Source organism: Glycine max, chromosome 16 (assembly GCF_000004515.6).
Source record: "Glycine max cultivar Williams 82 chromosome 16, Glycine_max_v4.0, whole genome shotgun sequence".
Taxonomy (NCBI): domain Eukaryota; kingdom Viridiplantae; phylum Streptophyta; class Magnoliopsida; order Fabales; family Fabaceae; genus Glycine; species Glycine max.
Genome location: NC_038252.2, coordinates 6,789,722 through 6,812,848, shown reverse-complemented (window position 1 = coordinate 6,812,848; position 23,127 = coordinate 6,789,722). Strand labels below are relative to the sequence as shown.

Genomic DNA, 23,127 nt, shown 5'->3' with positions numbered 1-23,127 from the left:
GGGGGGGGGGGGGGTCGAATTTTAAAATCTATTAAATTCACAATTTGTTTCCTTTTATTCTTTGATAGAACACAGAAATTTAGGCACACTAAATGAATAGAAAATTACACCAGAAGCTGTCCCAGATTTTTAACGACGGACTCCTATAAAGAATAACTCTGTTCAAAGAACTTCCAAAAACTCTCCTCTTCACACCACTCCTTTTATCTTTAGGAATTGAACACGGTATCAGGGATTTACAATACTCACATTTGTTCAATCAACTTAGTTAAACTCTCTTGGTTAATCTAAATAGAACATTAATGTCAAAGAGGGGGTCGAATTATAAAATCAATTAAATGCACAATTTGTTTCCTTTTATTATTTGATAGAATACTGAAATTTAAGCACACTAAATGAATAGAAAATTACACCAGAAGCTGTCCCAGATTTTTAACGACGGACTCCTATAAAGAACAATTCTGTCCAAAGAACTTCCAAAAACTCTCCTCTTCATGCCACTCCTTCCTTAGATATTTTCTTTATAAATTTTACATGATAACTTCCCCTACAAAACATAATAACTACCTTCCATCAGACCATACATAAAATAACTTATCCTAAAATACATAATTGAACCTCATAAAACAATAATTTTTTTTATCAGCAAAAATAATAGAATATATTAATATGATAAAGCAGTACAGGGGGTACTATTACATATACAACTCATTACTCTCCCATACAGAGGTATGGTTCCATAATACAAACTAATAAGCATGAATTAAGGAACCAAAAATCTGACTGGAGATTTCGTAAATCCTCCCAGCCTCTAATCCTAATTTCCCCTGTTAACAACTCCCTCGCTGATGTTACTGGACCAATAGTGGAAAGGCATGTCAAATCTTTTTTGGAGGTTTCTCAGCCAAGTCCAGCAGAAGATAATAGCGTCCTCCATCAGCTTGTTAATATTTAGGCTGCCATTTGAGAAGACCAACCTTTTACTGGGGTGCCAGACACACCAAGTTAGGAAAATCCACCCGATGAGAGCCATCGCTGCAATCTAATACTTCCTGCTGCTACAGAATGAATGCTGAAGAAAGTGCTACAGAATGATTATGCGGAAAAACCCTGACCTTGTTTATCCAAGACAATGATTCCCACCGTAGCAGTAGAATTTTATGACTGCTAAAAAATAAATGAGCTGCCTCCTCTTCTTTATAAAACAATAACATGTAACTGCTCCTAATTTCTGCCAATAACTGTTATAACTGTCCCTAATGTCATCATTCTTTCTGAAATTTCAAATGCTATTGAATGTACAAGCCAATTATTTGGTCTTTTTATCCATAGGATTTGAAGACAATACCAGGACTACTCAACTAACTAAGCTAGACCTCCTTGGTAGCCAGTTATTTGGTTGATATTTAAATAGGATTTAACATCTCTCTTTAAAAATTTATGGAAGTACAACGAGCTAGGCCTTCCCTCAAATTGTGCTGTCCACACTCCAAATTCAAAGTAGCATAATAAAGACAATTGAAGTAGGGTATAAATAGGATAATGCAAGTTTTTGAGTTCATTGGAAATAATATGATGAGTTTTTGCACATCATTTTTTGTTGATGCCGCTTTTACTTGGGATGTTAGAATCTTCCAACTATTGCTCTAGTCTGCCAGAATTCAATAAGGTGTTAATAAATGGGTTGGAGCATGTATCAGGATTGGTGTAAAGTAAAACAACAAAAGAGATAACTGTGCTTTTGGAACTGGACCCTTTGTGTTTTTTTCTTCTTCTTTTTCTTCAACTGTTCTGTTCTATGGTTGTTAACTCTGAAAGTGATTGGAACAGTTATGTGTTGGAATTTGATGATGATGAGGAAGATGGATCTTTACCTCAAAGGACAGTGCCATTCCGCAAAGTGGTTCCTCTTCCAGAAGGACATCGCCAATGAGTTTGAGTATAAGCTATTTATTATAGTTGTGTATAAAGCAGAAACTAGACCATTGCATATGTGCCACTTGTGTAATATGCTCCGTGTGATGTGGTTTGTAAGAATGACATTGCAACCCAATTTCGAACATGTAAGAATGACACGAAGTTCAATTTCACGTTACCTAGAAATGATAAATATTCCAGGTTAGTTTCTCACAACTTTGTCGTACTTGCCCCTAGTCTCTATTACTTATGAAAATCAGCATTTAACGTTTTAAAAACTGATAAAAATTTCTTATTAATCTAATTGTTGTTATAGTCAAGATATGTAGTAAATTATAATTAAAGGTAAATAGTTATTTTCGTTCTTAAATGTGTAGAATTTAAATTTAACATATTTTTGAACAAACATAATATTGATTAATAAATATAATCTGTTTGTTGTTCTGAAATTTTTATTGTGACAAAATTATGTTGAGTCTTATTTTTTTTTGTAAGAATTAATTTAATGACTGTATTTTTGTTTGACACATATTTTGGGAAAAGTACCATCATAATAGAAATTTTAGAGCAATAAATATATTATGCTTATTAATTGTTTATTATTATGTTTGTTCTAATTTATGTTTGCTTTCCTAATTAATATTGTACTTATTATTATGCTTGTTATAATTTATGTTTGCTTTCCCATTTTTTAAGTGATTATTGTAATATTATGCTTGCAACTATTAAAAAAGAGGGAAAATGAAAGTTAAATTATATTTTGGATAAATAATCATTTTCTCATTAATGGTAACGGTTAGACGTTAACTGATGGATGAAATTGGTGCACTTTTTTCTATTTTAAAAACTAAAATTTGAATTTACATTTTTTAGGTACCAATTTGTCACCGTTTTATACATATAGGGACAAAAATGATTATTTCTTTATTTATTTTATTTTATTAGTTATAAAATTCTTATTGGTTGTGATTGTGCCTAAGAATGATGTGTTGGATGTGTGTTTACCTAATAATTTCTCAGAGTAGCATTGAAAACAGTCTTTTATCTAGTTATCAAGCATTTTATTTCTTTGTACACTTTTGGAATCGTGACAAAGAATATATGGATATGGGTTTATGTAGTAGCTAGACATTGTGGTCCTTCCTGTGCTTTCGTTGTGGAATTAGAGTTAATGAGGAAATTTGCTATGCCTTGATAAAAAGTCCATACTATACGTACATTCTATCAGCACGAATTTGAAGGATTTTATCTAACATTTATCTTCAATCTTCATAGTTCCCTTCTAGACAACAATGGATTGCTAAAGAAATTACATTTTCTTTACTACATGCCACTATACATCTTGGACATGTATTTTTAAATTATCCTTAAACTGGATTCCTAAACGTAAGACTATTTTGGTGTATCAAACAATAGCTATCAAACAAGACTAAAAATAGAGGGCCTATCAACCTTGTAGTTAATATAATTTATGCTGAAACATATCGCGTCACATGTTACTTTTAAATAAGATGACATAAATAGATGTATATTGTATCATCATTAAGTAGACGGATATTATTTTTAAATCTATAAATATTAAAATTAACAAAATAAAAATTAGAAGAACAAAAATAAATTTATTCTATATGAGAATAAAAAACATTTAAATCTATGATATATATTTAGAGATACATTCAAATTTACAGAAGCAACTACTAATAAATTTAATTTGATTCAAGAATAACATAAAATTCCAGCTCACAAATAGTAATTAGTCATTATACAGAACCTGGACACATGTTCAAATACAATAGATATTTAAAGACGATTGAATTCGTATAAGTATATCATTGATGCATAATAAAAAATCCAGATCATTATCCATTACTCTGAACTTGGGACTCTTGTTCAAATAAAGTACATTTTTTTGGTTACAAAAATACAGTACATATTTGGAGACCCAACTGAATTTAGAGATGGAAGTAACATGTAATAAATTAATCTGATCAAATGCACAATATAAACTTTCGAGAACAAGCACGTGTTGAGAAATGAAATGCTTTTAAAGTTAAGGCCAAGAATGCATCAAATTTTAAATAGTTTGTTGCAACCAATGTTTGAAAAGCACCAATTAATTGGCCAATGAATTTGCCTATCTCCCGAATGATGTGTATTGGAACATTCAAGGAGCACCAAACTAGTGGTTCTCATCTAGCACAGGAATAAATAAAAGTCTCAAGCAATATTACAATTTCTGATATATAAGTTCCTTTAGGAATTAATGTCCAATCAGAAATGATTTTCTGACTATGATGCTTAATGCCTGTAACATGCTTGGGTGATGGGTGTCGGTGGGTCAGTGTAAGAGCCATTGAGTATACGATTTGCAACCCAATGGTTTGCAGCCTCAGCATAATGAACACTGTCCCAACTTATATACTGTGAAGGGTTCTCACAAGCAGAACCAAACACGTCCTTCCCGTTATCAGTCCCTAAATTCCCACACCAAATGTGTGTGTCATTCACATGATACCCACAACAAATCTTCATTGGATCCACAAATCCTGAAAATCAGAAATAGTTCATGAATCATTGCCAATGTTCCTTTTTCATTATATTATATTATATAATCTCTCCAAAAGCAGCCAACTTTTCTAGTGATTGCCACAAATTGAGATTTTAAAAGGAAAAAAATATAAAAAATAGATTTTCAATAAAATATTTTTTTTCCCTTTTTGAATTTCTTAACCAGTATCCTTGTTCTTAGAGCACTAATTAACAAGATCCTGAATAGATTTGCCTAAAATGATTACCACACTAGAAAAATCATTGCCAATGTTCCTTTTTCATTACATTCTCTCTGCAAAAAAAACCAACTTTTCTAGTGATTAACACAAATTAAGATTTTGAAGAAAAGACAATCTGAGATTGTAAGGGTGGATTCACTTTAGTCCCTAACTTTGACAAAAGTCACTTCTTTTGTTTGTCAGGACTAAGTGACTGTTTAAAATAGTTAGGACTACAGTCTAAAGTATCAATGGGTGTTTAAAAGGTTAGAATTAAAGTATCAATGAGTGTTTGAAAATGCTTGTAGGATTTAAGTGATTGATATGAGGATTTTCTTGTATATTTTAAGAAACACCTACCTTAAAGTCATAGGAAACATTGTGCTTAGTTTTAGGTTAAAGGCACCAAGGATTAACAGAATCAAGTCAATAATGAACAAATTACCTTCTTTTTTGGTATTACTAATTAGTGCATACTTTGCAGCATATACATCTACATAAGTAATTGCAGCCTCTGGGAGCTCTGTCCTCAATTTGATGACTCGATCCTTAAGCTGCTTGTTGAATTCTGTAGCCATCACATTTTGATCCTTCACACATCCATATTGGTCAAGATAGCCTTCTGGTATATTGTGCTTGTAAAATAGTTGCACTGGCATGCAGCCAAAGGGGCTAGTGTTGTGTATCCAGAAGTATCTCCCTCCTTGTTGGTATATATTCTGCCTCATTAAACATATTTACTTTAGACTCTTTTTTCCAATAAGAACCTCTTTGAATAAACTTTTCTAAGAAGATAAAATGAACTAAGCAATTTTTACTAGCTAAAATCAACATATGCATCTCACCTTTTGGAGAAGTTAAATACAATAACTTTTATAAAAGTTCAATGCATAAGTTGATTTTAACCTACAAAGTTCAATTCACTTTATCTTGTTATTTTCTTCTTTTATAAATGCTTATGGAAAATTTAAACAAAAGAAGGTCTTATTAGTCAAGAATGAACATGTTATGTTATCCATAATTCATTCAGTGTTGCAATATACTCAATTACTAGTTCTTAAGCAGAAACCTATTGCAACTTTGCTAGTGGCTACTTACTTTGACTGCATTGGCTAACTGGTTGAGAATATCTGGCATGGATTCACGTATTTGGTCAAAATTCATCTTTCTAAACCCAACAGAGAGATCATTTTGACCAATGTCAAATGTGTAGAGAGCCTTAGAGAACTCCTCAGGCACTGGAAGCTTGCTCTTTTCATGTGGGGCCTTGGCTAAATTTTCAACAAAGACCAACAAAAAGCAAATGAACAACAAAGTAGTACTACTAACATAACAAGATTTCAGTTTGTTGAACTATAACAATTTCCAGGCAATACCATTCATTACCTTCTTCATAGAGTTGTTTGGTGCGTGCTTTAAACTGGTTAAATTGCACAATCTGAATGTCAAGAGAGAAAGGACTTATTCCATATTGAAATATGGTTTCATTCTGCTTCCTAATGGTGGATCCCCCAGTGGCAAAATTTGCCCCATGCCGGTAATTGGTTCCAAGGGAATTCAGATAAGCACTTAAGTATGGCAAGTTTAGCTTCTCAGCTGCATAGTAGATTATAAATAGCAAAGTTGAGTTAAAATCATAAAAAAAAGTACTTTTCACGTTTGTCACACACACACAGTTAAAATTGTATCTAAGTTGTAAAATGCAAAATTGGAAACAATGTAAGAAAAGAAACTGAGAAAAGAGATAAGGGTGCATCAAAGTTGATTCATTATTACCTATGAAATCTACAATGAGACGGCCATCACAGTCCCTTCCAGAAGGCTTGTGAAAGAAGCCCTCGCCATAAGGTGCAGGAATTGGCACAAATGAAGCTGATATGCCTCCAGTGTCTGAGTTTGAGTCCCCAAAGTTGTAAACTGCCGGAAATGTACAAGTGGGTGAGGCTTTTGGCTCCACACCCTTCACACACACAACACAAGATAGCAAGAAAAACCCAACAAATAGTACCCCTATCCCCATTTTTTATTTTTTTTCACAAAATGCGCACTTCTAGCTAAGGTTGGAGCACCCTTATATAGAGAGAACCAAAAGCACAAAATTACTAAGAGTAACAAATTATGTCTTTTAATCACATGATTTAAGATTTAAATTTTAATTAATTTTTAGATATAAAAGGAATCTTAAGAGAAAAACATTCATCTTTTATACATTCAAGATTTATGAGAAAAGATTTATCATGTTCTACAAAGAAAATTTCCTATAAATATTATAGTTAAAAAAAAGTACAAAGTTGCTATAAAGATACCCCAGAAGCCAAAAGGACATAGAATCCTTATCTTTGGGCAAATCGCGTGTAATGGAGCAGATATTTTTAGAGCCATGTTCTGTGCTTACAGTTGTCACTTAAGTACATATGCTGTAATCTGATACAGCTGCACAAGTTTAGTAACTCGCCGCCATTAATTGTCACATGAACAATTTTTTTGAAAAAAATTAAGAGAAATGTTAGTTTTATACATTTTTTATTTATTTACTGACATTGGTAACTTGTCATCAGCTTATTTCAATTTAATTAAAGATTTTAAATTTGAATGTTAAATCTGCATTAAATATTTAAAGAAATTCTTTTATTATTCATATCAATAATATTTGTTTCAAGTAAAATTATTTTCATTGGTTGAGCAGTTTATAATAAGTTCTTAAATTCTTGATATTGTGTTAAATTTTTATGGAAAAAATGTTCTAAGAGTGATTAATTTAGAATCTTAGAGGAAAAGAGATGCAAGAAAATCTTATTATCATTCTAAGTTGTAATTTACCTATCTTACAATATCTATTTGCAGAAATGTTTTAAGAGAATGTGCAAAAGGTATAATTTGCCTAAATTATACATACATGGTATATTAGTTGATAAAGACAGTTTTTCTCCATTAGTATAGGGTATTGTTTTGATTAAAATTTGTATGGCGTCACAATCAGCATTCTAAAAAGTTTGGGAATTAATTTCTATAGAAACGGCGATAATATTGGAAAATTAAGGGGTGTCAGCGATATAATTGCAGAGACTTAACACGTGATATGTTTAATGGATGTAAGGACATGGACCCCACTCAAGAGTCTTCAAAGAAGTCAGTCGGTCATGAATTCAAACTTTTGAGCTCTTTCGAGTTTCGACTTTCCAGATCGCACTTTTTATAATGTGATTTATTATTATATAACTCAAATAATCCAATGCCGCGTTGATATTGATGTATAATTAGATAGTGGACCCTTGTGATGAACAAGTAAATTGTGGAGGAAGTCTTTTTTTTTTTTTTTTGCATGTAAAAAAGTATTAACAATTTTATTAATTTTTTATACTACTAAAAAAAAGTATAAAATCAACTAAATTTTTTGCAATAAAGAACCCAATTTACTACTATAGAATAATGATATATTACTTAGATATGAATTTATTCATTAATAAAAAATAGAAGATAATTAAATATATTTATTTTCTAATATAGCTATAAATTTTTATATCACAATTTTTGCATTCTTAAACTTATGAAATTTTCAAAGACGAATTAAATTGCATATAAGAAATCATTTTAATTAAAAGAACTTATATATTATTTTATTAAATCCATTTTTAAGAAGACTGTTAATTATCATCTACTAAAAATATTGAAAACAAAGTTAAGTGATAAAAAAAATACAAATTTAGTAGTACATCTTTAAATAATTATGTGTCAAAATAATATAATCAATTATCTTATTCATTTATGTTAAATTTGATGTGATGTGATACATCAACAAATTATTCGTGTGAGATTAATATTTTGAATTGAGAAATAGAAATTATTAAAATTAATATTTAATATTTTTATGATAATTGAAAATATAAATTATTAAAAAATTAATGCCCTTTCATATATTAAATAATATTATGTACCAAAAATATATATTAAATAATATAAATTAATTATTAAATAATTACCTACTTTATTTTTAAAAGATACATGTAGATAAAAGACTATTAAGAATTGCACTCATCAATTGGCACAAATTGTCAATAACCCAATAAATTAGTCATCTATTATAAATTTTATTCATAAAATCATTAATGATTAGTAAAAATATTATGAATTAATAAATAATAAATTGTTTAATTTCAAAAAATCGTTTATAACAAAATTTAAATAATTAAAAATATTAAATTTAAAAATGCTAGTTTAATTTTGACTATTTTTCATTTTCACAAAATTATTTCTAATATTTTTAAAAGTTTAAAATTTTAAGAAAATATTCTTAACATTCTTAAATAATTAAATTTTGTACATTTGAATTTTATTATTTAACATCAACTATTTTGAATTTCAAGAAAGCATTTATAACATTTTTTAAAACTTTAAATTTCAAAAAAGCATTTATAAAAAATTAAACAATTAAAAATGTTAAATTTAAATTTAATTATTTAACACCAACTAATCTCAGTTTCAAGAAAGCATTTAGAGTATAACATTTTTTAAAATTTAAATTTAATTATTTTTTTATTGGTGTTTGAATTCAATTATTTAACACTAATTATTCTTCCAGATTACTTGAGCTATTCCTATAAGTATACACTCCCTCTTTTCTTTTTTAATTGTTGAATTTTTGGAGAAATTTTGTTTTTATTTATCTGTCATTTGTAAAATTCAACATCAGATTAATTACTTTTCTATCAATTATACTCTTAGTTGTTTCCTTATGTTTAATTAATTTACACGCGCATATACTATGGAGTGGAAAGAGAATAGGGTGAAATACTCCATCCGATCTCAGTATAAGGAAAAGAAACATCAAGCTAACTAAGAAAGTTAGTCTTTTGAGAAAGAAAGAAGGTTATATCATTTCATTGCTTATCAAATCCGAAATACAAGAAGGAACATGGTCAAAGAAAGAACATGGTCAAACACATGGATGCTAGCATAACTTCTTGCCTCCCTTGCTAAATTATGGACTACAAGATTTGCTTGCCTCCTTAAGAAACTCACCCTAGATTTTGGAGATAAAGATAAGTTGGTTCTACACTTTCTAATAATTACATTCAGATAAGAAGAACCTAGTTTGGGATTGGAAATGTGGTCTACAATGGACTTGCAATCTGTTTCAAAAATTATATTTTGGAGGCCAAGATCGATGGTCCAAGAAATGGCATGATACAATGCAAGTGCTTTAGCTTCTGGAGGTCTAAACAAGCCATTGGTTAGAATTTTCTTTGCTGCTATAAAGTGATCAAGGTTGTCATGGATGCAAATGCCAGCAGAGAAGGAGTTGTGATGGTGAAGAGAGTTGCATCAACATTGCTTTTCAAGAATTCCATAGGGGGAGCGATCCAATCCGAAGAGGCATTGTTGGAGTTGTTTGGAACTAGAGCTTTGTAATTCTGAGTTGTTGTCCATTGATGAAGGAATTGGTGAGCCTTAGACATGGTTGTTGCAGATTTCTCCAAAGTTTGTCATTACGGTTATTCCAAATGCACCACGTCGTTGTGACAAAACTTGGATGGAGCGATGGTTGACATTGATCCAAAACAGAAAAAATAAGATCATTTAAACCCCCACTTGAGTTAGTTTTGGTTATATCAAGTGCTATAAGTGAGCAGTTTCACAAAATTCCCTTGCCATCTCGCATTCTATTAGAGTGTGCCAATCAAATTTAAAGTGAGTAGAGCAAAAATCACAATTCGAAGGTCATTGAATACCTTTTGAACAAAGGTTGGTTCTAGAAGGGAGGCATCCTCTAAGAACTCTCCAAAGAAAATGTTTAATTTTCAGAGGAGCTTTTATTTTCCAAATAGCCAACCAATTTTCAGGTACATGAAGATGAGATGTGTTAAGGATTCTCTCCATTATAGCATGGTATGCTAAATGAACTAAGTATGTACCTGATGATGTGAATTTTTAGGAAAGCTTGCTTGACGCCGAGATGTCCAAGAGACGCGCATGAAGAAGGTCGTTTTGAGAGAGAAAAATACTTCTTATCAAGGCCATAAATATATGAAGATTTGAAGTGCAAAAGTTAGAGACTTAATGAGCAATCTTGCTCAAGCATTCAAAATCTTTGTAAAGTTTTCTAAGTTTATTTTGAGCTCTCAAAACACCTTACAAATCATGAAAGTTTTGACTGAGCTTAAATTTGTATAGTCATTTGAGCACCTTTCCATAAACTAAGTATGCTGATTTGTTGAACTCCAAAGTGACTTTGTAGCAAAAAAATACTTGGAGCTTTAGCTTGGAGAGACTAGTTTAAAGACCACTAGTAGGGTTGAGTTAAAAGTAGCTTGCAAGAAAAATATTTGTATCTTGTGATAGATAGTGAAACTTGATGGGTTTGTTAAAAACCGAATATAATCTTAGTGGTTGAGACAAACTAGTATTAAAACTTGTATTTTTATTTTGTTCTATTATTTGTGTTATATCTAACCTTCAATTGTGATTTGATCTAAACTCATTTTTCAAAAGATTTTGATATAACAATGTTTTTGTAAAATTAACTGTCTGTCTTCATCAAATTCATATGATGATGAGTGTTTTAAGAAAAAAAGATTTGTATTTTTTTTAGAATATAAAATTAATTCAACCCCTCTTTTTGTGTTTTTCACATTTAGAATAACTTCTCTCATTTTCTCATTATTCCTCAAATTATTTTTGACTTAAGTGTGAAAGTCTTTGCAGATGCCACACCACTGGAGCAGTTTGAGATCCACTGTGTCATTCATTAGAATCCTATCCTTGAGGCTCATATCACAGCAATTCCCATAATTTTCATAAAATATTTAATTGGAGTTTTGGCTAACAAATTAATAACAAATGTTTTCATAACATAGTAAGTTACTTTGTTTCATTTTATAGTATATGGCTTCAAGTTTTACTTCTTTGTAATTTTCAATAACATTATAATATTATTATTTCAATTTTCTTTTATGATATTACAAAATCTTAAAGATGATACTAAAACGAAGTTGAATAATGTATTAGATAAATAAAACAATTTTTTCGCATGTTGTCGTCGAGTTAAAAAAATAGTTTTAAAAAAAACAAATAACTATACATGATCAAGTGTGTCAATGTAAGCTTAAAGTTATTTTCCAACATTTTATTTTTATTGCTTTTCTTTTACTTGTTTTCTAATTAAATTAAAATTTTTAATTAGTTAGTTTAATTTTGTTTTTAATTTTTTAATGAGTTACATGACATGTCAAATTACTTCAAAATTTCTGACTCGGATGATCATGGAGTTACATTTAACTGTATAAGCAAACAAAGTTAAAAAAAAAAAATACTAAAATCTAGTATTTCTAAAATTCTGAGGATCAAATGGAAAGAATTTTTTTTCAATTGTAAGTCAAAAGTAACATAGGAAAAAAGAACATAATCAATTTTGATCAGTAAAACTGTTCTCAAGTTGAGGTAATCGAGACATAGAGTCAAATTGAGTGAATTCGTAAAGAGAAAGTGTTTTTGTTCTCATTTTGACATTCTTATTTCATTTACTGATAATTTCGTCTTTGAACATAGCTTTCAAACTTATTTTAATTTTAAATTTAATTACTTTTGCCAAATAATTTTTGAAAAACTTTTAAATCTTTATACATACTATTCAACTCAATTTCACCTTTGCCCGAGTATGAAATAGTTACTGACTAAAACAAAAAGAATTCACGGATCAAACTATTTAAAACTCAATAACAATAACAAAACAATAATTTTATACTCTATTTTCATTACACCATTTTTTTAAAACCATAAAATAACAAAACCACCCCTTTAAACGCTGTCTCTCTACCTTTATTTTCCAAAAGTATTAAAAAAAAAAAACTTACGCGTGAACATTGTTGTTGTGAAATAAAAAATCAAGTAAATAATCCCCTGGCTATGCAGAACATTTTCCCTGTGCCTTATGTCTATATTATGCTAACAAGCATGAACGTGTAATGGGAAGCTGTGGATTTGAGAATGAACCAGTGACAATGCGATTGGCAATCCAGCTATTTGCTGCGTCAGTGTAGTGCACGCCATCCCAGCTAATGTGGGAAGAAGGAGATTTGCATGAACCAGCATAAATTTCTGTACCATTAACCGTTGCATTGTAATTCCCACAGAAGAAGTGATTACCACCCTCATGATACCCACAACAGATTTCAGATGGGTCAACAAATCCTACAAGTGAAGATTTCAACAATTAATTAGAGGGAAGAGTTATGTACACTTTTGTATTTCTCATATACAAAAAGACATACTAAAATAAAGAGTTAAGTATAGATTCAGCTAGTTTTTAAATGTTACATTAATTTTGGTTTTAAATCCCTTAATTTGTTTTGTTAATTTCGATTCTCTTCAATTTATAATTTTTAAATGAACTTTACTATTATTAGTGATACGGGGACAAATTTAAATGAGTTTTGATATATCAACACTCTTATATATCAAATATCATACTAATATTCTTAATTTTTGTTTATTTTTTTCTTCATATCACATCATTTATTATATCAATATTTTTTTTCTATTTTCTCTCAAAATATCAATTGATTGATGTTGAGTGTCAAAAGACTTTTTTTCCTTTGAATATATACCACATGATCAACATGCAGTGACCAGGGTTCTTTTTAAAATTTATAAGCATGAAAACTAATAAAAAAAATTACAAGGATTAAACTCATATTAATCTCAGATTAATATTTTTCATTATTATTGTTGTTGCAGCTGCTAAAAAGTCATGTTTATATTAAGGAGTAAGAAATAACAAGAAATAAAGATGGGTGATTGGGTTTCATTAGTCTTGGCAATAAAATAATTTGGTGTAACAAAGAAGCTTACCTTCTTTCTTAGCATTACTGATTAGCTGATACTTGGCAGAGAACATGTCCACATACACAAAGGAGGCATCAAGGTACAATGTCCTTAGTTTAACCACCGTATCATTGAGCTTTCTATTGAACTCCTTGGCCACGTCGTTTGCATATACGACACAGCCGTTTTGGTCAAGATATCCTTCTGCTGGAGTATAATTGTAGGCAATATGCTTGGGCATGGACACAGGCAAGCACCCAATGGGGCCTGTATTATGGATCCAGAATGTCCTTGCTCCTTGTGTGTATAAATACTGACATGTGTGTTTTTATTTATTAGTATTTTTTTAATCTTAATCCTCTAATTCAATCAAAAAGTAAATAAAATATAACAAAAAATTATTTTCGATAAGAATAAAACTCGAATAATATCCGAATGAACGATTCAATCTTAATTTATTTATTAATGTATTACATAGATATTTTAGAAAATAGAACAAATTGTACTGACAATCCTTGAAGTTTTGTCGAATTACAGAAAATGTTCTTTCTTTTTCTACCCTTTCAATGATACGCAAGTGTAATGTTTTTAAAATTTTAAGGGGATGTGTGTAACATAAATTAAAACCGGTGTCAGGGTAATGTTTGAAACAAATAGAGAAGGTTTGTTCAGGGGTAAAAAAGATAAAGATATTTTGTGTAATTTGAGAAAATCTTAATGAATGCCAGTGGAATTTAATTTGCTCTAGAAAAAAAGGAGACAATTTGTGGTGGATTGAATCACTTACTATAAGTTGGTTTGATAATTGGTCCACTATATCTGAGATGGCTGCTTCAGTATTTTCCTGGCCCATTCTTTGAAGAGCAGCAGCAATGTCATTTTGCCCAATGTCGAATGTGTAGATGGCCTTCGCAAAGTCCTCTGGCCTTGGAAAGGAATTTCCCTGTCCTGCAAATAGTGACAAACACAATTTGTTTTTATCATAAAAAGAGAAGATAGAAACTTAGGATAAAATGAGTGATGTAAACCCTATTCAACTAACCTAAATTTTTAAAACAAAAGAAAAGTGATTTATAAATTTTAAATTTATTGCAATACTAATGTTATTGAAGTGAGTATTAACTTAATTTTACTGTTAGTATGACTGACAATTTTTTTTACTAGTATGAATCAATTAAATAACGTTACTTAATTATTTAAGCAACTCATGGTCAAGTTATTTATTATAAAAGAAAACTTTTGAGAAAGTACTATGCTGAAAATGATTCTTTGGTCTAATAAGAGCATTTATAATGCATCTTAAATGAATTACTTATCTAAAATTTATGAGCCCTATAATGTCACAAATATAAAAATTTTACGTAAAATTTACTTCAATGCTAATGTTACTAGAGTGAGTGTTTAACTTGAGTCTCATTAAATTTTGTAATTAAAAAATAATTCTTTAATTGATAAGAATGAATTAAGCAATGGTTGTTTATATAAACAACTCACTTAAACAATACATTATCAAGTCATATGCTCCAATAGTAAAGATTTATTAAACAATGTTGATTAATTTCAAACAACTCATAAAACATTAAAGATGTTCTAGTTAGCCAAAAGCAATAGAATTGGGTGGTATAGCGCTGATCCAAAAATCAAAAGTTAAATTGGTGCTAAACGGGCATTTTAGCGAGACTAATGCCCTTTTCCACTATTATGTATGTTTTGAGTTCCTTTTAATTTGTATAGTTTATCCACAATGACATTATATTCAACTCGTACAAGAATAGTCCTAATATGGAAGAGTATATGCATATGGTATTATTTGATCATAATACCCAGAAACTGACTAGCAATATGTGTAATAAACACAAATTATAATTAGAGTATGATGAATAAAATTAGCGGAAAAGTTAGTTGGTGGTTGAAAGTTAAAAAACTAACTTATTAAATTAGAAATGTTTAGTAAAATTAACTGTTAAAATAATTGAAAATATAAAATGACTAAAAAATAATATGATGATTTATTTTAAAAATATAATAAGATAAATAAATAAATATATCGATGATAAAAGTAGCACAAAATATAAAAAAATAGAAACTAATATTTTAAAAAATGTTACATCAAGTAGGATTTCAAAAAATGTTAAAAATTATTGAGAAACTCCTAAAAAAATATTGTTTACCGAATAAACAAATGAGTTTTTTAGTCGGTAAAAAAAGTTAGAAGTTAATTGAAATATCTTAACGAATATAATCTTACTATCAATATATTTAAATGACGTGAAACATGCATATGATTAACCAAGTGATGAGACATAAATAATTAATGTGCTAAAGTTAAAGTTAGATCATTTGGATATTATTCGAATTCAATCTTTGATTAAATAATTTTTAGTCAAATTTTACTTTCTTTATCGGATTAATCAAAGTTTTGTTTCCCTGATGAACTAAAAGGTAAAAAAAAAGAGAGAAAAAAGAGCATGCATATAGTTATCGATTCCGAAGGCACACAAGATGCCACTTAACCAATTTGCTAGCTATATGCCTACTTAAACCCAAAAGCAGGATCCTTCATATTGGTAGCATAATAATGTGAGAAAAAGACAATTTTTTTCTAGTCTAATTCTTGGTATATATGAAAAGTTAGAAACTAATAGAATGATCTTACAGATCAACAAAGACATGATATTGATAACCCATTATTCCAGTGTATTTAAGAGTTTTTTTATTATTTGTTGAGAGATTATATATGTCTTCTAACCTATTGAATCATAGATTAATTTCATTCACAATATGTGATTATTATTAGTTTAAGAAAAAAATTTATCCACTGTAAAAATCAAATGCAAATTTTCTCATTAAATAAATTGTTTTCACTCATATAAACATAATAACATGTTGTACTAGTTAGGAGTTTTTTTATATAATACCCAATTAATTATTTGCATTTACGTGTTTGTTAAAATGTAATGATCAATATTATTTGTGATCATTACATGTAATATTTAATTAAAGTAACCCTTTGAAAACAACAACCTTGTTTGTAGAACTTGGCGGTGCGTGTCATAAATTGGATAAACTGTGCCACCTGAATTTCAAGACTGAAAGGACTACCACCATCAAAGAAGGTTTTGTTTTGCCTCCTAACCGTTGATGATGCTGCAGCAAAGTTTGCACCATGGCTATAACTTGATCCAATTGAGTCCATGTATGCACTCAATAGTGGCAAACCAAGGTGCTTGGCTGCATATATATGTAAACGACTCAATTAGTTAATTACCTGAATTTCTTGTAAGGAAACACTGGTTTATATATATAGTCTTAGATTCATAATTCATATGTATACATAATAAACAAGATTTTTATTCAGTTAAGTGTGTTATAACAACGTATAAGGCTAGCTAGAACACTAAGATCTAATCTTTATCAATAGAAATTATAAAAACAAGAGTATTAATTAAAGCCTGCCTGTTTGGTTTTAGAAATTTTATTTATTATTTTTATAAATAATCAAAATTAACATATTATTTAAACTTTATCATAGAAAGCAGAGTATAAGCTGGCACGTACAAATATGTACCGATATGCTATATGTACATGCATGCGTGCTGAAAACGTTGGTGATGTCAAAAGTAATTTTGTCAATCTTACTTTTGTGTTGAACCATTAGATTTACAACGAAGGCAATGAAAAAACAAACATATCCCCTAAGCGCTTATTAAAAGAGATTGAAGGCAATGACAAAAAATGAAAGGTTTGGAGATTATAAAAATCATAAACGATTTTTTCTTACAAAAACTTAAAAAAAAAAGATATATCTGAATAAATGAAAAATATATTTAAGCATTATAAAACTATAATGATTATTTATAAAAATTACTTTTTTTTTTCAAACTAAACAGATAGGTGTAACATACTACTTATTAATAAAATAAATAGAATAAAATAAACTGAAACTTCATGTATTTTTTTCGAAATTTACACAATGTTTTTTCATTTTGACTCTATGCAATCTTGTAATATATATATTTTTAAAACTTTGACATAATGCATTAAATTATTTTAAGGGAAAACAAGAAGAGTATATCGTGTCAATTTTGATGAAATCATAAAGATTGTTAGTGTAATTTGCCAAAATAACAAAGGCTTAAATTTTATCACTCAATTTTTTTCTATAAATTTTATCATTCAAGTTTTAACATTTTGAAAAATTTCAATTTTTCTATATTTTGCTATCATGATTACAAAATGATGTAAAAAGTTATTTTTCTAAAATTATTTACATTAATTATAATGATAATTAATGTAGAAAAATAACATAGTTTTGATTATAACCTATATAAAAAGTCATTTTTATATGTCAATTATAATTACATTCCATATCAAAAATCAAAATCATTCATTTTCCATTGACGGTGGTAAAATGTACAAAAATTGTAAACTTAAATGATAAAATTTGTTAAAATAAAACTTAAGTGGTAAAATTTATAAAATAATAAAAATTAAATAATAAAATTTGTAACTAATTCAATAACAAATAAAAAAATAATGTAAATGACAAAAGTGTACCAATGAAATCTATGATAAGGCGTCCATCAGAAGCTCTCCCAGCAGCCTCATTGAAAAAAGTCTCACCATAGGGCAAAGCCGCTGGGTAAAATGCTGCTGACATGCATCCAGTATCTGAATTAGAGTCACCAAAGTTGAATATGGCTTGAAAATCACATGTTTGTGATGAGGAATTGGTTTCCCCAGCTCCTATACTCAGAAACTCTGAGAGTGCAATCACAGTAACAACGACAAAGTTTCTGAGGAGTCCCATTTTTGCAGCACAAACCTAAGGCAGCACCACTTCTTGTGTGTTTAGCAGCTACGTACCATATGGTATTATTATACTACTAATAATTAAGGGTATACCTATTATAACGGTGGCAAAATATTAGTGGTTGGTTAGAAGTCACGTATACGTGAGTTGAAAGCATAATGAAGTATTTGATGTAGGAATAAATAAATCAAGCTGTTTATTCTCGTCTTATTGAGCTGGATTTTTCTTAATATAAAAAAGAATTCAATATTCTTCATTCGTATATATCAGTTGTTTTATTTTAGTTCAAATACCTCATGTATACATGCATGTATGTTTTTATACAATTGAAGAGAATACGAGTTAGTAGCATAACTGCATAAGTTATACTTTTGTCTTAAGATTGGGTCATGTTAATTGAAAATCTGCCGCTTTATATAGCTATGTATTTTTAATTTGATAAGATATGGATTTAAGAATTTAAAACTTAAAGTTATTGGATAATACAGGTTTAAATATATTTTTCATTTCTATAATTTATTCTTTTTTAGTTCATATAATTCTTTTCTTAAACAAATAAGTCTTTAAAATTTGTTATTTTTTTACATTTAGTCTCATCATTAAAAATGACTAAGAATGGCTAATGTGACTAATGGTTGTTGATGTTAGCAAGTATCATATCAACAAAAAAGGTTATGTCATGGACATCACATTAGTGGGACTAGAATTTAAAAAAAATATATTTGCAAGAATTAAAAACACTTACAAGAACTAAAAATAAAATGATATAATTTATTAGGACTAAAAAAAATGACATATTAGGAAAGAAAAATATACTTAAGTCATACATAAAAACTTAGTCTAACCTCTTTGAAGGTTTGTCAAGTTCGAAAACTTACTTATATTATTTGTCTTATTTAAAGGTCTAACGTTTGACAAGTTGTTTGATAAACTAAGTTAGGCTTTTAAAATGGTCAAGTTAACCCTAAAATGTAGCCCATAACATATACTAGATAATATTGACCTTTAACTTTATAAACAAGTCAAGCATGACTCGATGAAGGACAATGTGGTATCGGTTCTATGTGTTTTTTTTTTTGTGTGTGTGTGTGAGTGTGATTGTCATAAATCAACAAATCATGCCACCATCATATATAAATCCTTCAAACAGAGCAGGTCGTGTAATTAGACTTTTAGGTTAAACCAAACTTTTAAAATAATTTCTCCTTATTGCTCCAATTGTGAATTAACATTGTGTTACTATAAAATGTGTCCCTATTGATGTCCATGTAAAACCTTTAAGAATAAGTTAGACATTCAAACAAGGCACATCAAACCTTAAAAATTAGTCTATAACAAGAAAACAAACCAAGCTAAGTTTTTGTAATTCTAAAAATATACCATTACTATTTAAGTATTTATTTTATATTAATATTTATTTTAAGATTTAATTTTTTTCTTCTCACAAATATATCATTATTTTTCTTTTAGTCATTCTAATTTTTGTTTTATTTTACTCCTTTTTTTTGTTTAGTACCTATCAATATGAAACTCATGCATGATATTTTTTTTTATGTGACACTTATTAACATCACCATTTGTTGATGTTACTATTAATCACATCATCTTCCATTAGTCACTTTTAACATCATGGACTAAATGGAAAAAAATTAACAAATTTCATGGACTAAAGTCAATAAGCAAATAAATTATAAAAATAAAAAATATATTTAAACTTAAATTATAAAAGATAATGACATGAGACAAGGTAAATGAGTTTTAAACAAACAAAAATGGAGGAAAAAATTGTTTGTGTGTGTGAGTTTTAAATTTTTATTTTTAAAATTTTTTATGTTATTAATTGTCTATATTTATGTTTTGTTTAAACTGAAAATAATATTATTTTGTATATGTTATTGTTAATATTTTTTGCATATTTTATGTTTTATTATTTTTTGAAGAGTTGAAATCCTTTTTATTTTCATTTTATTTAATTCTTAAAATACATAATTAATCAACAACTTAATTGAAACTAAAAAAAATATTTAACCAACAATTTGAATTGAAAAAAAAATATTTAAATTACAAAATAGATATAAAATTACAAATAATAGAATAAAATATTTAAATTTAAAACAATAAAATAATATGTTTAGATGAACTTGAGAAAATCAGAAAAAATAAAGCAACTTGAGAAACGAATGTAAGATCGATATTTTCACGTTAAATTGTGAAAAAAAAACGTAGAATTTACTATGTATAGCTTTGAGCTCCACATTCAGTACTTGAGAACGTAAAAACAAATACATGAATAAATATTTTGTTTTATTGTTTGCATTTAAAATTTTTGTTGTATTATTTTAAATTTAAATATTTTATTCTATTATTTGTAATTTTGTTTCTATTTCTTAATTTAAATATTTTAGTTTAATTCAACTTGTTGGTTAAATATGATTTTTTTAATTTCAGTTAAGTTATTGATTAATTATGTATTTTAATAATCAAATAAAATAAAAATATACAAAATTTTAATTCTTCAAAAATGATAAAAACATAAAATATGCAAAAAAATAGCAATATATGCAAAATAATATTATTTTCAGTTTAAACAAAACATAAATATAGACAATTAATAACAAAAAAATTAAAAAATAAAATAAAATAAAATAAAAAAGATTAAAAAAATAAATGGAAAAAGAAGTTAAGAAATTTGTTCCTAAAAAGAGGAATGTTTAAAAATTGGTTTCTCGTGAACAGATTCTAAGAATCTATTCCTAAACATATAAAAAATAAAAAATATACTTAAGAAATAAATTTCTGAAGAACCTATTTGTTAAATAGATAAACATAAAAAAGCATAAGGTGAGAAATCAATTTGAGGTAAATTGATTTCTCACCTTAAATAGTATTTTGTATCATCTATGTAAATAATTTTTTGGATATATTATTTGAGTAAATAATTAATTTATTTGGGTAAAAAAATTGCATAAATATACACACAAAAAAGTAAATAGATGTATAAATAATTATATATGATATAATTTTTTGTGTGCAAATAGTAGAACTAATGGTAAAAAAATGTGTGAATTCTTCAATAACTTTTTCCTTATCTTGTTTATGTTTTATAAAACTTAAAATAATTTAGTTAACGGTGATTAGCTCTACATTTTTTAATTATAAAATAAATTAAGTAAAATTTGATATACTCGCATGAAAAGAAAATTTTATGACCATATAAAATTTTAATTTAATCCTTCAAATACAGTGGCTAAATATTAAATTGATTCCTAATGTTTAAAACAGGATCCGATTTATATTTTGTCATCACTTTAACTTTTAAATTGTTTGTTATTTTGTACTATATAGGACCACTTGATGTGAGTGTTGACCTTATACAAATATATAATTTAATTTATTTATAAATGATTGGTTTTCTTCTTCGTTTTTGTCAATTTCGAGTGAATTTAGTAGAGCTTAATTTAAACTTAGGCATTTTGTCACACTCATTTATTTATTTATATTAATATTCTCCATTAACTAACTTTAATTGAAGTTCCTTTAAAAAAAACTTTAAGTGCAATTATTTAAATTAAATTCAATTAACGAATTTTAACTTACTTTCTTTCGGCTTTCTACTCATGGTATTAGAATTTAAGTTCGATTTTAGAACTTGAACTCTAATAATAGGGAATACGCAATCCCGATTTCCTTTTTATAGACTTGCATGATGACAAACTTTTTTTTAGTTTTCTTAATTTTTTTTTTGTCCCGACTTTTATTTCTTTAACTGTTTTCTATTCTTACTTTTAATTCCTTAAAATGATTAAAAATAATGATGAAAACAAAAATTAAAAGACTAAAAGTAAGGATTAAAAAAAATTAAGAAACTAAAGACAAACTTAACATGTTCAGAGACTAAAAATAAAAATTTTACAAAATTTAGCCATTAAAAAGATACTTTACCCAACTTTCTGTTAACATAAGAAAAGATTACGTAAATCAAAACATAGTTAATAACGGATTGAATTCACTACTATTTTTTTAAGTAATAAATAGTTATTTTTGTAATAATTTTCCAAGATTTTGTGCTCATTATGATTTTTATCATCAAATTAAATTTACTAAGCCGTCAAGTTTTGGTGCGACTTTAATTTAACTGCTACTCTCTCAGGGTGAGACGTGGTGCCTTTACTTAGTTTGATGCAATGGTCAGTAAGTACGGCAGTGACGGATTCAGGATTCTTGTATAAATTATAAAAAATAAAATTAATAAATTTAATTATATAAATATAAATAAAATAAAATATAAAAATATAAAATTTTATTTAAAAATTTAATTAATTTTTAAAAATGAGAAATGCACACTCTCACATGTTACATGTTGTAAATCTGCCACTGGGCACGGGGATGCATTATGTTAAGGTGCATCAATTGGCATCAAAAGTTTCAACCCAATGTTTGTTTGCTTTTTCTAAAGGTTTGATTATTTGTTAGTCTTTAAATTTATTTATTTTCAATTTGGTCAACTTAATATTTAAAGAATCAATTAGGCAATGTAACTTTTAAAACTGATTTAATTATGTCTTTTATATTTTTAAGTTGTGTTCAATTACGTTTTTATTTTCTTTTTTAAGGTGATTCAATTTGGTCTAATTTTTTAAAATAAATGGAAAAAAATTGGAACCAAATTGAACTCATTTTAAAACTTAAAAGAGCATAATTGAAACTCTTAAAAACAAAGAACATAATTAAATCTTCTAATAATAAGATGGTTAAATTAAATCTAAAAAATATTAGATGAAAAAAAGAGTTCGCCAGGCATTAGCACGG

The 23,127-nt window shown here is 27.8% G+C and overlaps 3 protein-coding genes across 5 annotated transcripts in view; 1 reads left to right on the top strand and 2 right to left on the bottom strand.

Annotated features, from left to right (window-relative positions):
* LOC100807100 (SAGA-associated factor 29 homolog B) overlaps positions 1-2,133 on the top strand; it is a 10,410-nt gene extending 8,277 nt beyond the window's left edge. For all 3 annotated transcript variants that reach the window (XM_003547657.4, XM_006599016.3, XM_003547656.4), the window contains one exon: positions 1,831-2,133. In XM_003547657.4, the coding sequence (XP_003547705.1) occupies positions 1,831-1,933 (103 nt within the window). In that variant the 3' untranslated portion in view covers positions 1,934-2,133. The remainder of the gene's footprint in view (positions 1-1,830) is intronic.
* A 1,882-nt stretch (positions 2,134-4,015) lies between these two features.
* LOC100805853 (GDSL esterase/lipase At5g14450) lies at positions 4,016-7,066 on the bottom strand. The gene is made up of 5 exons (XM_003547653.5): positions 6,462-7,066; positions 6,072-6,281; positions 5,784-5,956; positions 5,131-5,404; positions 4,016-4,463 (listed from the first exon to the last, which is right to left on the bottom strand). The coding sequence occupies exons 1-5, from the start codon at positions 6,703-6,705 to the stop codon at positions 4,216-4,218; spliced, it is 1,149 nt and encodes a 382-aa protein (XP_003547701.1). The 5' UTR covers positions 6,706-7,066; the 3' UTR covers positions 4,016-4,215.
* Positions 7,067-12,398: 5,332 nt separating this feature from the next.
* LOC100793845 (GDSL esterase/lipase At5g14450) lies at positions 12,399-18,348 on the bottom strand. The gene is made up of 5 exons (XM_006599015.3): positions 18,063-18,348; positions 16,530-16,736; positions 14,293-14,453; positions 13,533-13,818; positions 12,399-12,872 (listed from the first exon to the last, which is right to left on the bottom strand). The coding sequence occupies exons 1-5, from the start codon at positions 18,313-18,315 to the stop codon at positions 12,622-12,624; spliced, it is 1,158 nt and encodes a 385-aa protein (XP_006599078.1). The 5' UTR covers positions 18,316-18,348; the 3' UTR covers positions 12,399-12,621.
* Between the last annotated feature and the right edge of the window lie 4,779 nt (positions 18,349-23,127).

Coding starts and splice junctions, on each gene's coding strand:
- LOC100805853 (XM_003547653.5), bottom strand. CDS start 6,705: ATGGGGATAGGGGTACTATTTGTTGGGTTTTTCTTGCTATCTTGTGTT. Junction 5,957..6,071: donor CAAACAACTCTATGAAGAAG/GTAATGAATGGT, acceptor TTGAAAATTTAG/CCAAGGCCCCACATGAAAAG. Junction 4,464..5,130: donor TAGTAATACCAAAAAAGAAG/GTAATTTGTTCA, acceptor TCTGATTTTCAG/GATTTGTGGATCCAATGAAG.
- LOC100793845 (XM_006599015.3), bottom strand. CDS start 18,315: ATGGGACTCCTCAGAAACTTTGTCGTTGTTACTGTGATTGCACTCTCA. Junction 16,737..18,062: donor CCTTATCATAGATTTCATTG/GTACACTTTTGT, acceptor ATATATATGCAG/CCAAGCACCTTGGTTTGCCA. Junction 14,454..16,529: donor CGCCAAGTTCTACAAACAAG/GTTGTTGTTTTC, acceptor CACTATTTGCAG/GACAGGGAAATTCCTTTCCA.